Raw genomic sequence first — 18,460 nt, 5'->3', positions numbered from 1 at the left:
TGTTTTCCGTTGACCGCTTGTTAATTTCAATATTAATGAACTATTTTGTCTAAAATATAGTGTATTAATGGACCTCATTAATACACTATTTTTCATTAATCAACGATTTTTGTGATTTTGACGATTTGATGATATTTTGATGTATAAACAACCTCGAACATGCATTGTTGGCACTTACCAACACTGCAGCAGGTAGTGCAGCAGGGTTTTCTATATTTTATAGCTCCATAACTGCACAATTACGAATTCACTTTTTCAAAAGCCGACCTTTTTGGTTATAATTCGCATGTCATATTTTTGAAAGGTAACTAGGTTTTCTTAGCAACCGTGATTTTTACGTGAAATTGAATGAGAATGGAGTTGACGTCTTCTGACACTCTTTGTGGAAAAGTGAATAGAAAGTGTTGAAAAATTTAAAAATGGCCTACCCTGAGCACAAAAAAAGGACGAAGGTATTTTATAAGGTCTCATCTTTATCGAAAAAGATGAAATTGGTTTTGATTTGGCTTTAATTTGAAATTTTGTCACAAAAAAAAAAGTTTGCGGTCAACGAAAAAATGTTGTAATCAACTCGTTTGGTAATGGGCGATTAATAATAATCTCAACTATTAAAGGCACTCACTCGCTACACTAGTTCGTGCTTTAAACAGTTTCGATTATTAATCGCCTTCAATAACAAACTAGTTTATTAAATAACTATTACACCCCCATTGTTACTAAAAGATGCTTCATCACTGAGAAGCACATTTTCCAAAATTTTTTAATCTAAAATGATTTGTTCCCGAACGAATCGGCAATAATTCGGTCTTTAGAGCAATCTGCTTCTTTAAGCTCTTGGCCTAAGGTGATATGATAAGGATAACACTTATTTTCATCGGCAATTCTACAAACAGAAGACTGGCTTCGCGTTGCCCCACATGTGGTTCCTCCTCAAAAATTTGAAGGACTGCTATTTCGTGTTCCTTATTCGTGGATACCCTTTGCTTTTAAAAATCATGTCAGAGGCGCTATCCTTTCGGGGTATTGCTGTACATTCGAATCAGTGTACATTTTGCACAGTTTGTACGGGGTCATTATAAATGATTGTCTCATCGCAGTAGGCATTGGTGACGTAGTTGAATGTGCCGCAAGCTTTATAACATGAGTGAGTCTAGCATCGCCGATAGGTAGCGCTGCTGGCGGTAGTGTAAATTTGTCTATTAGTTTGTCTAACGTTGCGAAGCTAGCGGCACATCCCAAATTTGTGTGGGTTTTTAACGCCAACTGCGATGGTACAATCATTTATAATGACCCTGTAATAAATTTGTAGCGTTTGTCAAAAAATGACAATGATAATGGCTGCATCATTATTCCTGTGTATCAGCCTGTATTAAGAAGTGGTCCTGTCCTATTTATTCCACTATTTACGTTGAAATTTGCTACGAGGAGTCTAAATTGAATTTCGAACAATTTTTTGCATTACTTATCGAGATATTTCCCACATAACATAAAATTCTATCAACTCCAGCAAACCAGTTGCCTGTGTCTTGCAATTTCGTAAGACGTTTTGAAGTCATCGAGTTTGAGAGGTCTTTTAGCTATAACGCCATATTGTCAACGATGTTGTCAGATTGTCTTTATCGTATGTACGACACACTGTACTGTGAGATCATTTAAATTTATAATTAGAGGAGGCTATGACTTTAAAATTATATTGGCAACACCGCTGACACCTTGATTTGAATTGTCAAAATAATGCTTTAAAATTCAATGCAAAATATGAAACGGCAAGTTAACAGTTGTATCCAAGCCAGGTATTTCATACAACTGTTAAGTGTTAACTGTTAACTCGCAAAGCGCCACTTTGACAAATCAAATCAAGATGCCAATAGTGTTGCCAGTCTAATTTTAAAGTTATAACGAACTTTAATTATAAATTTAAATGATCTCACGATATTGTACAATTAAAAATGACAACGTACTTACATTTTGAATTTTCTCATCCAACATCTTGAAAAAATCTTGCTGACTCGACGAAATTTCTCTGCAAGATAGAAGAATATAATACGCTATTGACAAAAGTGATAAATTCATTACGTTTGAGCTAAAAGAGGCCCACCAAATGGTTTCACTTTGATTGTTTTTCTTGAATCGCAGTCTTCTATGTTTTCGTTATTTTCAAGTTCGTTTTCTACTCCGTCTTCTTCTTCCGATTCCGCCTTTTCTGGTGTTGCTGCAAAAAAGAAATTGCAATTGTTAATGTAATTCTGTATCAAGACATTTAAGAACTGCAATTCAGTTTTATTCAACAAAAGGATTTTGTGTTTCTTAACCTACCAGAACACAATGTAAAGTAAATTGTCAAAAGATTTATAATAAAGTTCAACGATTACTGTTTTTAATTTGTTACAAAAATATTTGCAACTTCTGAAATCGTTTACATGACAGAACAGGCATAATCTAAACAGTTATGGAGTAATTTCTATGAAATAGATTACATTTATTTTTGATTGCACCTACACATTTTAAAACCATGCATCGCTGGGTCGTATTTTAAATTTGGCCCGTTAACAAAATAACTTAATAATTTAGTAGCTTTTAGACGGTCCGTTGGATAATTTAGTCATGTTTTCGTCGAAACAACGAGACAAAGAACACTTTTCCTGTTCACATCTCGTAAAATATCTCACGCGGAAGCTTTTATACATCCATTGGGATTGAGAAGACAGAAATTTATCGATCGTGTGAGCTTAAAGCAGCCACTGTGATGTTTTTCAAGTAATGAAAACCCCGGATTTTATGAGTTAAGGGAAAAATCTGATTCTTCAGATTCGCACACATATGATTTATTTGAATGATTATTCGGGTGTTAACAGAGTTCTTTGACACCTTTAAATGAGTGCGATTATAAGGCAGACCGCACACTTGTATCATGTTATTTAGTGGAAAATTCAAACAAGCATGAAACTTCTCGATGCTAAACCCTCGTCTACGCTAATGGCTCGGTGGTAGCACTGTTGGCTAAAATTAGGAAAACCAAATCGATATGGCAGTGATAATGGTTTTTGTCAAGGGTGGCCTGTGCGAAATAGACATTTTGTACGTAATTTGAACTTAAAGAATATTGCAAACCACATAACGTTTTCTACTCTAGAATGCAAAGGTGCGATAATTTGTGTTTTAATAATAACAAAATAACTACGAGGTTTTTTTTTACATTTTAGCGCAATATTCGTTCGTAGCTAAGACAAACATAGCAAGAGCAAATATTATCATATCTGTCATATCTTTACGTCTGTATGCTACTTTCGTATTGCATGTAATATCCCGAATGGGTTCGCTAAATTAAGAATTCAATGTTTCGACGAAGCGTCCTTAATAACCAATTAAGGGGGGGGGGGGGGGGGTTGCAGAACTTTTGTTGGTTGTAAATTTATCTATATCTTTGTCAGCACCGTAATCCTTAAAAACGGTATTATAATACTCAAATAATTTGCCGACCGTCTTTGCAATTGTACGCGTCCCTGGAACAAACCCAGTTAGAGGTGTTGGATTCTCTCATGGGCTGGGAAATATTTGCGTGAAGGCGGAGCGATAAACCAGTGAAAAATCTTTAAAGGAAAACTGAAAACGTCAACTACTTTCAAATTCAAATACATACGAATAGACGAGAGAGAGACAAAACGGACATTCGTCGTTTGCGCAGATATGACTCATAGCTCATGAGAAAACCCAAGACCTTTACAAGGGTAACAAGTGTTCATGGAAAAAAACGTTGCAATTAAACTCTCGTTCCACATTTCTGGGAGTTTCAGTTAAAATCACGGAATAAGTAATTAAAGGTACGTTTCGAATCACTTTTCGTTTTGGGGTTTGAACTCTGAAGCAGCCGTTTTTGTATCCACATAAATTTCAAGGTAAGTTACTCGCATTTTTCAGGTTCTTTAACTTTTCTTTGTTTCTAAGATAAATTTCACTACCACTATTAGTTCTTTTCTTGCACTAAATAAAAGTAAATTATTTTATTTGATTATTTCATTCATAATCGTTTTCGACCAATCGTAAGGCTTTATTTTTTGGATTATAGTGACTATTACTTTATAAACCAACTAGCTGACCCGGCGAACTTCGTACCGCCTCAGAATCAATAAATGTTGTGTTAACTTATTAGCTGAATTGAATGAAGTTTTTTTATTAAGATAAAATGAATAATCAAAATGAATTGAAATTTAATGATTTAATGCATACACAAATTTAATGCTTACACATATTTTGGTATTCACGTCACGTGATGTGCAAATGTGATTGATTAACTCCCATGACGACAATTCATCGATGAGTACTGAAAAATGAAGTTTTTTCGGTAAATTCATTTGCAAGAAGTGAGAGTATAATGAGTAGTACCTAGAGCAAATTGCTGTGTCCCGAGTTGTAACTAACTATGCAGTGAATTTTTTATCAATGAACCATAGGGATTGACATGGTGTAAACTTTATTTCATGTCCGAAAAATAATTTTGAAATTAGCAATAGAAACACCATTGACGCGAAATAAAGTTTATACTTTATACCATGTAAATCTCTATGGTTCATTGATAAAAAAATTCACTGTATAAAAATAATCCGGAATTAACAATCACCATAAATAGATTGAATATTTTAATGAGTTTGGTTGGGATGCAGTCAACATCTGACGGGAAGAAAATATGGAAAATTAAATTAAAAATTGGAAAGAGAATTACTAAGCATATGCGTGTTTGTTGGAAACATTTTGTAGATGATTTTGTTCCACTGGTTTGTTGGTTTGATGGTTTGGACGCACTGTTCACTTGTTTTTGTTTGATAGTTTCGAGGTTAGGTATGCCGCACAGTGTTACCGGAAACACCACTCGATCTACGATCTCGTGGTGTTTTCGGGCAACACGTCTCGTATAATCGAGAATTTTCAATCCTCTAGTTGTATAATACAGGTGATTTTGAAATAAGTTTGGAAAAAAAAAATGTGGAGTATCTTTGACACAAAATAATTCTGCGTAAATGACTTTTGGAGGTGAAATCAAAAGGATGGAAATTACCCTATATTTTTGTATTTCTAACGCCTATGAATAGGGAAAATTTATCCGAATTTGTTCACTTCATTGGCAACCATTGTTACATCAACTCCATAATAAAGTCGTAGGTGCAAGCACACTGCTTTGTAAATGTTTCTATGGAAATGATCGGGAGGAGTAAGGTTGCGTTTGTGACTGACGGGCACCTTTGATTATTATTGTTGCTAAACTACCAAGATAATCAGGTAATCACCTTTAACTCAGCAGCGTACTAGCAATTTTGACCAAATTTTCAATCATTTGTATCTCGAAAACGAAAAAACTTTTATAAGAAAAATTTTTTGTCAATGACTTCTCATCATCACCAATTACCGGTTTTTTTTCCAAACTTATTTCAGAATCAGCCTGTATATGACTATTCCATTCGCCTGTCATTTGTTAAAAATGGACCAATAAAAACACAATTTTACACATTTGTTACCATGGTTTCAAAAAATTGGACCGAATATTTCCACTCGTGGAAATTATAACGGTAATACCACAAGTGATCCCAGCGATAATTTTTAACAAATGAATGCAGCCTTGAGAATTACTTCCAAATGGACTCGTGCTGACGCACTCGTGGATTCATTCCCAAGCACAATTGATAATTCGTGGCCAGTTTGAAAAATAATCGACATAATTTGGACTACTCGTGGTATTATAAATGATAATTCGATAATTCGTCAAGTAGGTTTCTCAGATGTTTTCAATCTTATTGTTAAAGTAATAAAATAAACATTGTTGTCAAATGGTACTATTTAATTCATGAAATAATCAACCGTATTACACTCTAGCTCTTGAAATGATCTGTTTTAACACTCAAGCTTTCAAAAGGTAACCACTCGTGTCACTTTGACATAATTTCCCGACACCGAAGGTACTGTCAAAGTGACACTCGTTGTTACCTAGAAGAGCTTTCGTGTTAAAAATCGATCATTTCGGAGCTCTCATGGAATTATAACCGATAATTCAATTATTAAATAAAATTTCATTTTCAAAATCTTTCATTTAATTTGTTTCAAATTCATTACTGAGAAGTATGTGATCTTCCAAAAATGGAAATAGTCCAGGACAACAACAAAATGCTTTATTTTGCCCCACGGGCTTTCGGATTCCTGGTTACAAACATAAACATAAAAATAACAATTTTTTGTTTTCCCTCACTCCTCTCGTTCTCTATTTTTTCTCTCCTCTTCCTTATTCTTTCATCCATCTCCCTGCCGTCTTCGCCTTCGCTCCATATTTCTCCCCATTCCCTTCTCTTTCTCTCTCTCATTTCGCCGCATGTGTTCGATCTTCTCACCGTCCTCGCGTCACCTCCTGCACCTTCTCTCTCTCTTCTCCTTCCTTCCCATTACTGTTCTCTCTCTCTCCTCGTCCGCACCTCTGCAACCCGCTGTCATTTTCCTCTCTCACACACACTCTCCCCCTTCCCTATTGTACTTCGATTCTCTTATTCTCTCTCTTCTCTCTTACTTATCTGTGTCTTTGTCCCTCTACCTTTTTATTCACCTTCTCCTTGTACATTTTCTCGCCGGGTCCTCTTCTTATTCTCTCCTTCTTCTAGAAAATTTTCTTCAGTTTCTCCTGTCTCTCATCCCATCTAAACCAGTCCCCGTTTATCTGTATTTTCCTGTATCCTACTTTCACCCTTTTTCCTCTATCTCTCTCTTCTCTGGCCAACTCTCTTAACTTCTTTTGTGTTTTCCTTTCTTCTTTTGTCAAATCGTTATCTATATACATCCTCTCACCTTTTTTTTCCTTTAACTTACTCTTACTTATCATTATGTTCTTCTTCTGCTCCCAACTTTCTATTTTTGCCAGCATCATCTTATCTTTATTTATTTTAAATGCTTCCTTTACATTCACTTTCACCCCTATCTCCCTTTTTAACCATTCTTCCACCCCCCTCTCTATATTTCACGCCACGCCACCCTTAAATGGATCATTGACAAAGAGCTGACACATTGAAGAGTTTCTCCTAAGTCTGATGGCACGTTTTTATTCTTCCAGATATTATTCCAGACTGACCGAGAAGTTCCAAGAGGATTATCACGGGGGACAATTCAAATCTTTGTTGGGTCACATAGCGGATCTTAAATTCTTTTTCCGTTGACCGCTTGTTAATTTCAATATTAATGAAATATTTTGTCTAAAATATAGCGTATTAATTAATACACTATTTTTCATTAATCAACGATTTTTGCGATTTTGACGTTTTGATGATATTTTGATGTATAAACAACCTCGAACATGCATTGTTTGCACTTACCAACACTGCAGCAGGTAGTGCAGTAGGGTTTTCAATATTTTTTGTACTCATAGCCTTGAAAGCAACGCTTCCAACATTCAACGCTCGCTCCGAAACGAGTGCTTCCCGGTCGACTCGAATGTAAAAATTGCAAAAAACACTGGCCCTTTGAGGCATTCAAAAAAAAATCTGTCTTGATAATAATAAAATTTAGGTCATAAAATACAACTTCCCTGGGTTTTCCTCCATTAAAAAATTACGGTAAGATTTATAATCGTTGAAAATTGTTCCTACAAAATTCACAAATTATTGCAAAAATTGAAATATCAAGTAAAGCAATTGTTTCCAACAACCAAAGATCACTGCCTACTTGGTTTTATGTTCGTTTATGTTTAATGTATTAAAACAAAAAAATTTAATTTAATTTTCGTACAAAAAATATTGTACGAACCACTTGCGTGAAGACATCTTCCGTTCATTCGCGCTTTAATTAAAGGCACTCGCTCCTTCGTCGCTCGTGCTTTAAAAAATGCGCTCATGCGGGAACATCGTCTTCCCGCACTTGGTTCGTAAATAACTATTATAGCTCCATAACTGCACAACTACGAATTCACTTTTTCAAAAGCCGACCTTTTTGGTTATAATTCGCATGTCATATTTTTCAAAGGTAACTAGGTTTTCTTAGCAACCGTGATTTTTACGTGAAATTGAATGTGAATGGAGTTGACGTCTTCTGACACTCTTTGTGGAAAAGTGAATAGAAAGTGTTGAAAAATTTTAAAATGACCTACCCTCAGGACAAAAAAAGGATGAAGATATTTTATAAGGTCTCATCTTTATAGAAAAAGATGAAATTGGTTTTGATTTGGCTTTAATTTGAAATTTTGTCACAAAAAAAAAAGTTTGCGGTCAACGAAAAAATGTTGTAATCAACTCGTTTGTTAATGGGCGATTAATAATCTCAACTATTAAAGGCACTCACTCGCTACACTCGTTCGTGTTTTAAACAGTTTCGATTATTAATCGCCTTCATTAACAAACTAGTTTATTAAATAACTATTAATTTAGTTATTTATTTAACGAGTTGAATACAACGTTTTTTTGTTCGACGATTAAAATCTTTAAAATTAACTTGACGTTTTGTTTTGACAAGTTGTCATATTTATCAAAATCCGTTCACATAGGAGAAAATTCTCAAATTCTGACAGTGTCGAACAAAAAATTCACTTATTTATTTATAACTTTTGTTTGGATCAAATACCAATAGTACACGATTAGGTGAAGAACAAAATTTCCAAATAAGCCCAAAACGACAATACAATCCTTAGAACGGCAAATCCTACAGTATCTAAAACTTCCTTGCTAAAGATAAAGTTACTAGATAATATCTGGGGACTTTAAAAATGTTTCTTTGCTCCCTCTTTCGACGGATGAAAGTAATAGTTTTTTGATCTTTTACTGACTAATTGAAACAACTCTGATGCATTACTCATTACTCACACACAATTTAGTTTTATAATTCTTAAGGAATACTTTATACCTAATATTTACATGGTTTTTTTAAATGTAAAAATGTATGTCTGTCAAAAAAACTAAGACTCAAATTAGACAGTAATTTTAATCCTCTCTAACTTTCATCTTAACTATTTTGCCGTAAAATTTTTAAGAGACCAAATAACACTAGTCTATAAATTTTGACTTTAAAAAAGTATTCTTCGCGTAAAGTACTTTTTTTATTAATCTTCATATGCTGAATACAAAATTTATAATATACCTATACCTAACATTAGTTTCCGTTTTCTAGAAAAAAAATTACAAGATTTTTGCAAAAATTAATAGAAATCATATTGTTCTTCTATAGGTACATTATTCTGTATTTATTGTATTCTGCTTCTGTAAGATCTCGACAAACAGTCCAGCAATAATACTCGTCTACAGTGGAAAAATATTCGGAATAATTTTAACTAATTTTTGCTTGTCTACCCACGCTGAATACGAGTTGATAAGTAAAAGTCATTTATTAGTTTAAGTTTTCACGATACCTGATATCTTCCAAATTTAACGATCCTAACCTTCTTGAACTTGATAATATTGATATTTACTTAGTTAATTGACATCAAATGTCGAAAAAATTGTCTTTTAGTGCTGTGTTCTGTATTACTAAGTGATAAGTGTGTTAAAAGAGACATTTTGCTATAAAATATAATTATTTTTTTTACTTTTAACACTTTTATCACTTAGTAATACAGAGCAGAGCACTAAAACACAATATTTTCAAATTTAATGCCAACTAAAGAGTAAATATCAGTATTATCAAGCTCAAGGAAGTTAGGATCGTTAAATTTGGAAGATAAACTAGGCAAAAATGAATAGGGAATTTTTCCTTTTCTGAATTTTTTTAAAATACAGTTTAAAATTTGTAATGAAATGTGTTAGAAATATATTAATATACACATTAAATGTAATGTTTCAAGTACTTGTAACATTTTAAATTTATTTTGTGTTGAAGAATATGTGGGAGGATTGGGGCAATTATTTTGCTTTCCAAGAAAAATTGTGAAATTCCCTATTCATTGTTGCCTAGTTTATCATTGATATCAGGTATCGTGAAAACTTAAACTAATAAATGACTTTTACTTATCAACTCTTATTCAGCATGGGTACACAAGCAAAAGTTAGTTAAAACTATTCAGAATATTTTTTCACTGTAGACCAGTGTAATTGAAACTCCTTATTTTTCCATGTACAGTTGCGGCCAAATAAAACTGAGCAGCAATTTTTTCTATTGTAAATCGGAATTAAATATTAAATCACCTGAAAAATCATTATCTAGGAGATAACATAAAAAACTATTTTTCAAATTGACATCATCCGTCACTGTTATGTTGTGCCACAGGTATGGATATCGGGTTACCAGAGAAACTTTCATTTTAAAAGCCTGAATTAAAAAAATTTATAAAGATGACATAAAATGTCAATTTAGTGATCGCTTTTATTTGGCCGCAACTGTACCTACGGTCGGTGGACAAAAAAAAACTGGGACAAAAATTACAATTGTTCAAATTCAAATTTGGCAAATTTACACATTTTAATTCAGGCTTGATAACAAATAGGTTAACTATAGTATCATGACATAAGACAAAAATGCCACAAAACAGTATTTTTGCTAACGGTTAGCTCGTTAGCAACCTCCTCAAGGCGTTGTCTAATTAGGTGTTTTTGGAATTCAGTTAGATTCGGTAAATTACAGCTGACAAGATAAAGAGTCAGTTTTATTTTGACTTTATCTTGACAATTAAAAGCCTGATAAAAATGTAAGAATTTTAGTGTCCCAGTTTTTTTTGTCCACCAACCATACAATGCTATGTCTCGTAAAACAATTCTACACCCGGTATATGAAAAACGTTTTGGCAATGAAAGAAAGCACTGTTGACTAAAACAAATTGTTGTTTGTGAATTTATTTTTTGCTTATAACAAGCAACAACAACGTTGTTTGAATATTAAACCCTCCACCACCCGGCGGCACGGCAATTTTGCCGCAGTACTTACACTATTATGGATAATTATATCAAGTAATAGTGCAGTGCTTATCAACGTAATTACCGGCGTCTCGCCTCCACATTTTGACTTTTTTGTGTTTTATGTTCTGTGTCAATGTTAAGGAATTTCCTCACGATATGACATGAGTATAATAATATACCTTTTTGAATTTCAACCACCAATGTGTTCTCTAAGTCCAAAATTTTTAAAAAGAGATTGCGTTACTATTCCCGTTGCTGAAATTATAAATGGTAAAATCGAATTTTTTTCTAAACACCAAAGATTTCTCATAGAAACGGAGAGCTCTAATAGTATATTAAGTATAAAGAACGGTAATGACAATGTACGGATCGAAGACAATTGTTTGGAGGAGGAGCTTGCGACGACTCCAATATTGTCTGAGATCCGTACATTGTCATTAACGTTCGTCATGCATATGAGATTTTTTGCGCGATTGAATATTTATTACAAAACATTCCTAACTAGAATGCAATGCGATACGACGCCCTTCACATCGTGTTGCCACAATGTCGATTTTTGTATCGCGTTTCTAAGGCAATCAGCAAACAACTACCGCCATTGCAGTTTTTGTGCGCAAATATCGCCAGTTGTGTTGAAAAACAAGCAGTAAAATGAGTGATATTAGTGATTCCGAAAACGAAGTGGATATTGTAGAAGAAACTTTGAATGTGGGGTGCGTCACAAATAAAGAATTTTTGAAACTAACGACCTCAACGTGTAATTATGAAGACAAGGAAAATTTGGGGTATGAACTTGTCGCGGCAAGTTCGCAAATATTATTTCATTACAGCGGCAAGAAATGCCGACCACAAGAGCCATGTGAGTTTCCAGAAAGTGCTAACATCTTGTCTTCAACTTCTGTCTACATAAATCAAGAATTTTCGAAACCAGCGAACTCAATATGTATTCAAGAAGACAAGGAAAATCCGGGGTATGAACATTTTGACAATTCTAATGTCACGGCAAGTCTGTTAACAAAATTATTTCATTGCAGCGGCAAGGTAGGCCGACTACAAGAGCCGTGCGAATTTCCAGATAGTGTGCTAACATCTTGTCTTCAACTTCCGTCTACATAAATGAAGAATTTTCGAAACCAACGATCTCAATGTGTAATCAAGAAGACAAGGAAAATGCGGGGTATGAAAATTTTGACAATGCCAATGTCGCGGCAAGTTTGCTAATGCTATTTCGTTGCAGCAGCAAGGAAAGCTGACTACAAGAGCCGTGTGAGTTTCCAGAAAGTGCTAACATCTTGTCTTCAACTTCTGTCTACATAAATGAATTATTTTCGAAACCAACAACCTCAATGTGTACCTAATCAAGAAGACAAGGAAAATGCGGGGTATGAAAATTTTGACAATGCCAATGTCGCGGCAAGTTTGCTAATGCTTTTTCATTGCAGCGCCAAGGAAAGCCGACTACAAGAGCTTTATGAGTTTCCAGAAAGTGCCCCCACATCTTGGCTTCAACTTCTGAATAAACATTACTTACCGTTCTAGAACACCAAAAATTACTTACCATCGAGTTTATCGTTAGCAACGAGTAAACAGAGCTTACCATCTTGGAAACAGACGTGGTAAACAACCAAATTGAGTACAATCGCGCAAAAATATTTATTAATTTATTAATTTTTGTGTGAATTTGGAACAGCTATATCTAAAAGATATGCTTACTTTTGTTGTTTATTTAAAATAATAATGTCTGGTATGTTATGCTGAATATGAATGTTAGTTAAAACTGTACGATCAAAATATAATTTGTAATTGTCATTTTCCAAACAACTTTCTGCTTTATAAATATAATGTGGTTGTGTATCTTTTAATAAGTTAAATTTAACTGCTAAATTCATGTGTATCATTTTTGCGAATATATCATGACGTTTCTTATATTCGCTTTGAGCTAAAATGGTGCAAGAAGAAATGACGTGTTCAATGGTTTCCCCTTCAGTTCCGCAAATCCTACATTTATCAGTGATCGATTGCAAACCGCATATGTGTTTTTTATAATTTCTTGTATTTATAACACGAATAATTCTTATTTACTCACTACTTGCAAAAGATTATTATTAGTAGGTATGTACAGTGGCGGCCATTAATTTGGAAACACCGCCCTAATCTAGTTTACTGGATATTTCTAATATTTGATAGTGTAAATGTTATGTCATGAACTCATGTCACCTATGTCATCGTTAAGCGCATTCAACACTGTCACAGCCGAAATTGATATGTCAATAACATTGTCAAAGTGACAAACAATTTACAATAGAAAAATCTTGGTGTTCCCAAATTAATGGCCGCCACTGTACCTATAAATGTAATTATCTTTTAAAATGGCGTTTTTCTAATGTGATGTGACTGATGTGTTTCTAATTGCTGTGGAGAAGTTTCAAATCATGTTATGTTAAGAGGGTAAGTGACCTGATGGGAGTTTGATCGAGACTTATAGCTAATTTGCAAAGTTGGCAATTTCTAACTATTTCACCCTTTAGAATTACATATTTAGTTTCAGACCAAAAAAGCTATAGTTTTTTTACAACATACTTTTCATTTATAGCCGTTTGCACCGTCGTAGTTTAAAATTAAGAAGAGCTTAAAACTTTGGTTACAATTATTAAAATCGTAGGAACAATTGTTTTTAAGCTTGGTTTAAAAATAAGGAGCGCCGGTGCAAACGGCCATTAGTCCTAGAGAAACTTCTTCCCTGTGTCAAGTAGCACTTAGGTTCTATGAAGAAACTGCTATGACGTCACGATTTGAGATACCAATATGTACAGTCCATTTTTTAATTATAGTCCGATGAGCTTAGTCCGAATCAAGAAGCCGACATGACCTGCGTCTACTTTTGATATTTGACAGCAGTGCTACCCATATTCGAAAATGTATGTTGGCAACTTGAGACAGATGTCATTACAAATTTCAATTTTTGAGATTTTAAGTTATGTACGTTCGTGCTTTCTTGGTTTTTCTGAAAATTTAATTCCTGCGTTTTCATTTTGTTTTTCAAAAAACAGTTCTTTTCAGAATTCTGCGCAATTTCTGCAAGTAAATCTGTTCATTTGCTGCGTAACTTTGCGTTGGCATCATACAGTGGAAATGTGGTTTAAACCTAACCTAAAAATTTGACATCGCTAATGTAGGTAATAAATGTACGACTCGCGTATTTTTTTTAATCGCACATGCCAAAACGACATGCATAGTGGTTATACTGTGATAGTGGGACGGGCTTAATATGTACAATACGTACAAGAATTCAATAGCTTGTTTTACACTATGAGGAAAAGAGACAGCAATATAACAGTTCTTCTGCATATTAATTGATCCATCGGACTATAATTAAAAAATGGACTTTATACAACATTACATTTGTTGTGGTTTGGGTTGTACCGATAATTATCATTCCAATGTACAGTAGTTTTATTGGTTGCCTACCTCTCGAAAAATCTATTATTAATTAATTCTTAATTAATGTTTTATCTTCAATGGTAAAACCCATTTTACCATTATTCTGAGATAATTGTTGCTTACAATTACAGTACCTAAACGTCTGTAAACTTAGCCGAAATCGAAAAGTTGTTTTCTAGGTTAACAACAGCACACCGTTAGTTTAAAATTGACGATTCTTTGACACTTCAACGAAAAATCTGCTTATCAGTGGCATCCTGTGTGGCAATAAAGCTGGGAAATAACCCATTCTTACTAATGTTGCTCTTGTTATTTTATAAATTTTCTTCATTACCTGATAATAGGTAATACCGGGATATCAAAAATTATCTTGGTCAAAGGTGATCATGGATTGGAAAACGTCCGTTTCAAGTTATTTTGGGGACGATTTCTTAGGTAGGAACGATTAGTCTACCAGCACATTTTTTATGAGTCACAGAGCCAGTTTCGCGAAATACACCAACACAATTTGTAACGCATGCATAAAAATCTTTTGGCATTACTGCAAAGTGTGGTAAAAAATAAAAAATAAAACTGTTTAACAGATTTTAATATTAAAAAAAATGATTGACACAAATGCTTCGACAATTATTTGAAAATCCATTACCACCTTTGACCAAGATAATTTTTGATATCCCGGTAACAACATTGTCTAAAATTCGTGAGCTATGATTTTTTATAAAGTAGCGTTTGAGACCACAAATTGTCTACGTCCATGGTTTGAACACTTAGTATTTGCACAGAATTCCCCTGCGACATGACCGATAATGTCGAACGCCTGCTCTGATTTGTTTTTTTTTTTTTTACTACAAATCTACAAGGCTAAATTATCTTATCATTATGCCTCTTTTTCCATTTACATCTGTTTGAAATTAATGATTTATGTCGCAGAAATTTACAGCAATCAACTTCACATTTTTACAAAAAAGTTTCCATGAAATAGTTTTCATTAGATAATTTTGGATATTACGTAATTCTGGATCACCACACTTTTTAAATGTAATAAAACCGCTAGTGAACATTGTTACGGAAAATACAAGATTTTGGGACTATGTCGTATCATTCAGGTACGAGTATATTTATTACAACTTGTTCGTAAAATAAAATACACTTTTAACAAAAACTTACTGTCAAAGAAAATTCGAGACGCAAATAAAGAATATTCAATGTCTGTGTTTGTTTCTTGTGCTGCCGAATAAAAAATATCAAGAAAAATTGAAATTTTTACTCCCACGTCTTATTCGAGAATAAAGGAAACTCTCTATTGTCTTAAACACATCTCATTACAATTTTCACCAGAAGTGTATTTAATGTAAAATAAGTAAACCGTGAATTTAAATTTGCTATTTAATATCTAACTGAAGCAAATGTCACTTTGCAAGTAATCAATTGCCATCGATTACGACCGAATTTGTGCTTTCTAACCTAATTTAGTTAATTGTTTGAAATTGCCTTGGCTGCTGGATTAAACGTTTTCTTAGAGTGTGAAGCTGTCACCTGCCAGCCTTGGCACATTCTAATAAATCACAGCAAGGAGCGCCGTTGTGGAGAACTGACAGCCCATTTGTGAATGGTTAACTTGTGGCAGATATTTGGCAAAATTCCACAAAAGCAGCAGAGAAAAAATGTTCCTTCCACGTCGTTGGAGAGAATGAGAAAAGATAAACTCTTTATACACCTATTAAATTTCTGCCGACATGATGCAGACCGATCTGTTTATTTGATTAGTGGATGTAAGATTTTTTATCTTCCTGTCCTGGATGATGAATTTATATTAGAAGGGCTGCGCTGCGATAAAGCGTAAAAGACGAAACCGTCTCTACTGGAGTTTCTCCGTGCGAACTGTCGGAATTAAATTATTATTATTAGTCATCGATTGATTATGGAAAAGTCGATACATCACCGCTTGCAGGAGTCCTAAATTTATAGAAGTTTTGCATTTATTTCTGAACAAAGGGTGACATACAGGGTGACTTAAGGAAAAGTATTCACCTGGATTATTTCGAAAACTGGGCAGACTTACGCGAAAAACACCGAAACAGGTCCATTTTGATATCGAATCGAGAACACATAATGGTGATAAATTCAGCAGCGTAGTTTCATTCTTTTAGCCGGGGTGGTCTTTCCCTTACGAATCATTATAGGGAGCAGGGGTCGGGTGATATATCATTCATTATAAAGCATTTTAAAGTGTCTCTAGGAGGATACGACTACAAAATTTTTGGGTTTCGCCTCATATTCAATTATTAGAATAATTGCACTAGGGATAATGGTCGAGTGATATATCATTTTCATTTTAAAGCAATTTAATTTCTTTTTATTTTATTTTGGAATCCTAATCTTGTTTATTGACTTGATGTGTCCTTGGGGTTAACAAAATTGCTAACAAGTAACACCAACATTCAACATGGAATCTGTAGCATATAAAAAATTCACAGAGCTTACACAATAATTATAACCTTTTGTCCTTTGTCCAAAACAGTGAATCCTTGAAATTTGATTATTTCGAGAACCAAAATAAAATGAAACGTTGTATGTAGCAGGTGCATAATGAACATTATACCCCCCGGGAAGTTTAAAGCCCTCAGCTTCGCGTCGTGCTTTAAACATTCTCTCGGGCTATAATCTGTAAATTATGCCCTTGGTGCATGAATAACCATTACAACAATACCATAATAATTTTATTACTATGTAATATTAGTTTATTAAGTTAAACCATTTGCCTACATACAATACAAAGGACTTTGAACAAATGCAATTCTAACAGTTTGTAGTAATTGGGCAGTTTTGACAACGCAAATTATAGAAAACGATGAAAACGTAACAAAAATGATCTTTTTGCACGAGCGGGCGTGAAATTGAATTTTAAGACACTGTTAGCGGGCGTAAAATAGCACTTTTCAGCCCTAGGGCTGGTTTTCAGCCCTAGGGCCGTATGCCTTTTCATAAATTTTCCTTGGCATTAAAGGCAATAAGTTCGAGGCTGCTGAATTTGCAGCTTTTGCTACATCGGGTGGTGTACAGCAGCTATCATTTTCTTCGTCTTGTAACATAATTAAGCTGCGTTATTTACATAAATGAACTGAAACTTTCACGTTTTAATTGTGGTTTTCATTTATAAATAACAGAACCATTGTTTTATTACTATGGATATACAGGACCTGCCTTCCAAGACGGAGGAGCCCGGGTACTATTGTATCGTGCCAAATGCAATTTCCTTTTTCAGTTAGGAATGTATTAGCAGGGTCTCGTGCAAAAAATTTTGTATGTATGACAGGCGTAAAGGGCGTTTTTGGCCCTTGTCGTGTTCCGCGGGCCAAAAACGCCTACTTTACGCCCTTAATACATAAATAACTAGTTCAGCAAGGTAGAGTTTGTGCACATTATGCTGCTGTTAGATAATTTTTGGAGAAACAATTCAGTTTTGTGGCCTCGAAGATCATCTGATTTAAAAATTCTTTAGATTATTTCTGATTGGGATAAAGAGTGTATGAGTCGTTCACATAAAAGATCCACGAACACTACAATTTACATCGAAACTCACGTGGCAATACTCTCTGACCAAGATCTAGGGGAAAATGAAAAGTAGCTTGCAGTGGCGGCTCGTCAGGTGAGGCAACTGAGGCCGGGCTTCATCCTCATTTAAGCATGAATTTAAATAAAAATTTATTTTTAAGAATTAGTATTTTGCAGATTTGTTTTTATATTACGAGTATAATTATTTTATATTTTAATATATTTTCAAACTAGTAAATCCTAGCAAGAATATCAGGAGTAGTATCCAAAGCATTTATTTTGTTTTCTGTGTTCCACTGGAGAGCGATAAATTTTAAATCCAGCGCTCCCAGTGCAACGGGAAATATTCAAATATTTATCGTCGCGCCGCATCCACTAGTGGCCGCGTCAATTACTACGAATCGAGGCCGATCTTACGTCACCATCACTTACGTCACTTTGCGCATGCGTATTATGGTCTAATTCCAGAGAAAAAAAGACTCCCATTGAATGGTTTATCTGCTAGGTGGTATGAAATTTTCGGGGCCTCCCGGTGAGCATCGTGGACTCTCGTACTACAATTTTGGCAGCATGCATTGAGCTACACCATATTTTTTAACGCGCGCCTTTTAACCAATAGG

The 18,460-nt window shown here is 34.3% G+C and overlaps 1 protein-coding gene and 1 long non-coding RNA gene across 6 annotated transcripts in view; one reads left to right on the top strand and one right to left on the bottom strand.

Moving 5' to 3' along the window:
- LOC138135022 (putative zinc finger protein 66) overlaps nt 1-18,460 on the bottom strand; it is a 194,888-nt gene that overhangs the window by 89,797 nt on the left and 86,631 nt on the right. For 2 of the 3 annotated variants that reach the window (XM_069053660.1, XM_069053659.1), the window contains exons 3-4: nt 2,077-2,212; nt 1,966-2,023 (exon numbers count right to left, since the gene is read on the bottom strand). In XM_069053660.1, the coding sequence (XP_068909761.1) occupies nt 1,966-2,023; nt 2,077-2,212 (194 nt within the window). Of the gene's footprint in view, nt 1-1,965; nt 2,024-2,076; nt 2,213-18,460 lie in introns of those variants that run through there. The other variant, XM_069053658.1, reaches the window with a different exon arrangement.
- LOC138135312 (uncharacterized) lies at nt 10,925-12,482 on the top strand. Of its 3 annotated transcripts, none has more exons than XR_011160931.1 (4): nt 10,925-11,629; nt 11,675-11,815; nt 11,879-12,021; nt 12,085-12,482. It is a non-coding gene; the product is annotated as an uncharacterized lncRNA (long non-coding RNA). The 3 variants fall into 3 exon arrangements; XR_011160932.1 differs by having other exon boundaries at nt 11,879-12,226; nt 12,287-12,482; XR_011160930.1 differs by having other exon boundaries at nt 11,879-12,482.

This window comes from Tenebrio molitor, chromosome 7 (genome assembly GCF_963966145.1).
Source record: "Tenebrio molitor chromosome 7, icTenMoli1.1, whole genome shotgun sequence".
Classification (NCBI taxonomy): Eukaryota; Metazoa; Arthropoda; class Insecta; order Coleoptera; family Tenebrionidae; genus Tenebrio; species Tenebrio molitor.
Note: the sequence above shows the minus strand (reverse complement) of the source record. Positions and strands in the feature narration are given on the sequence as shown.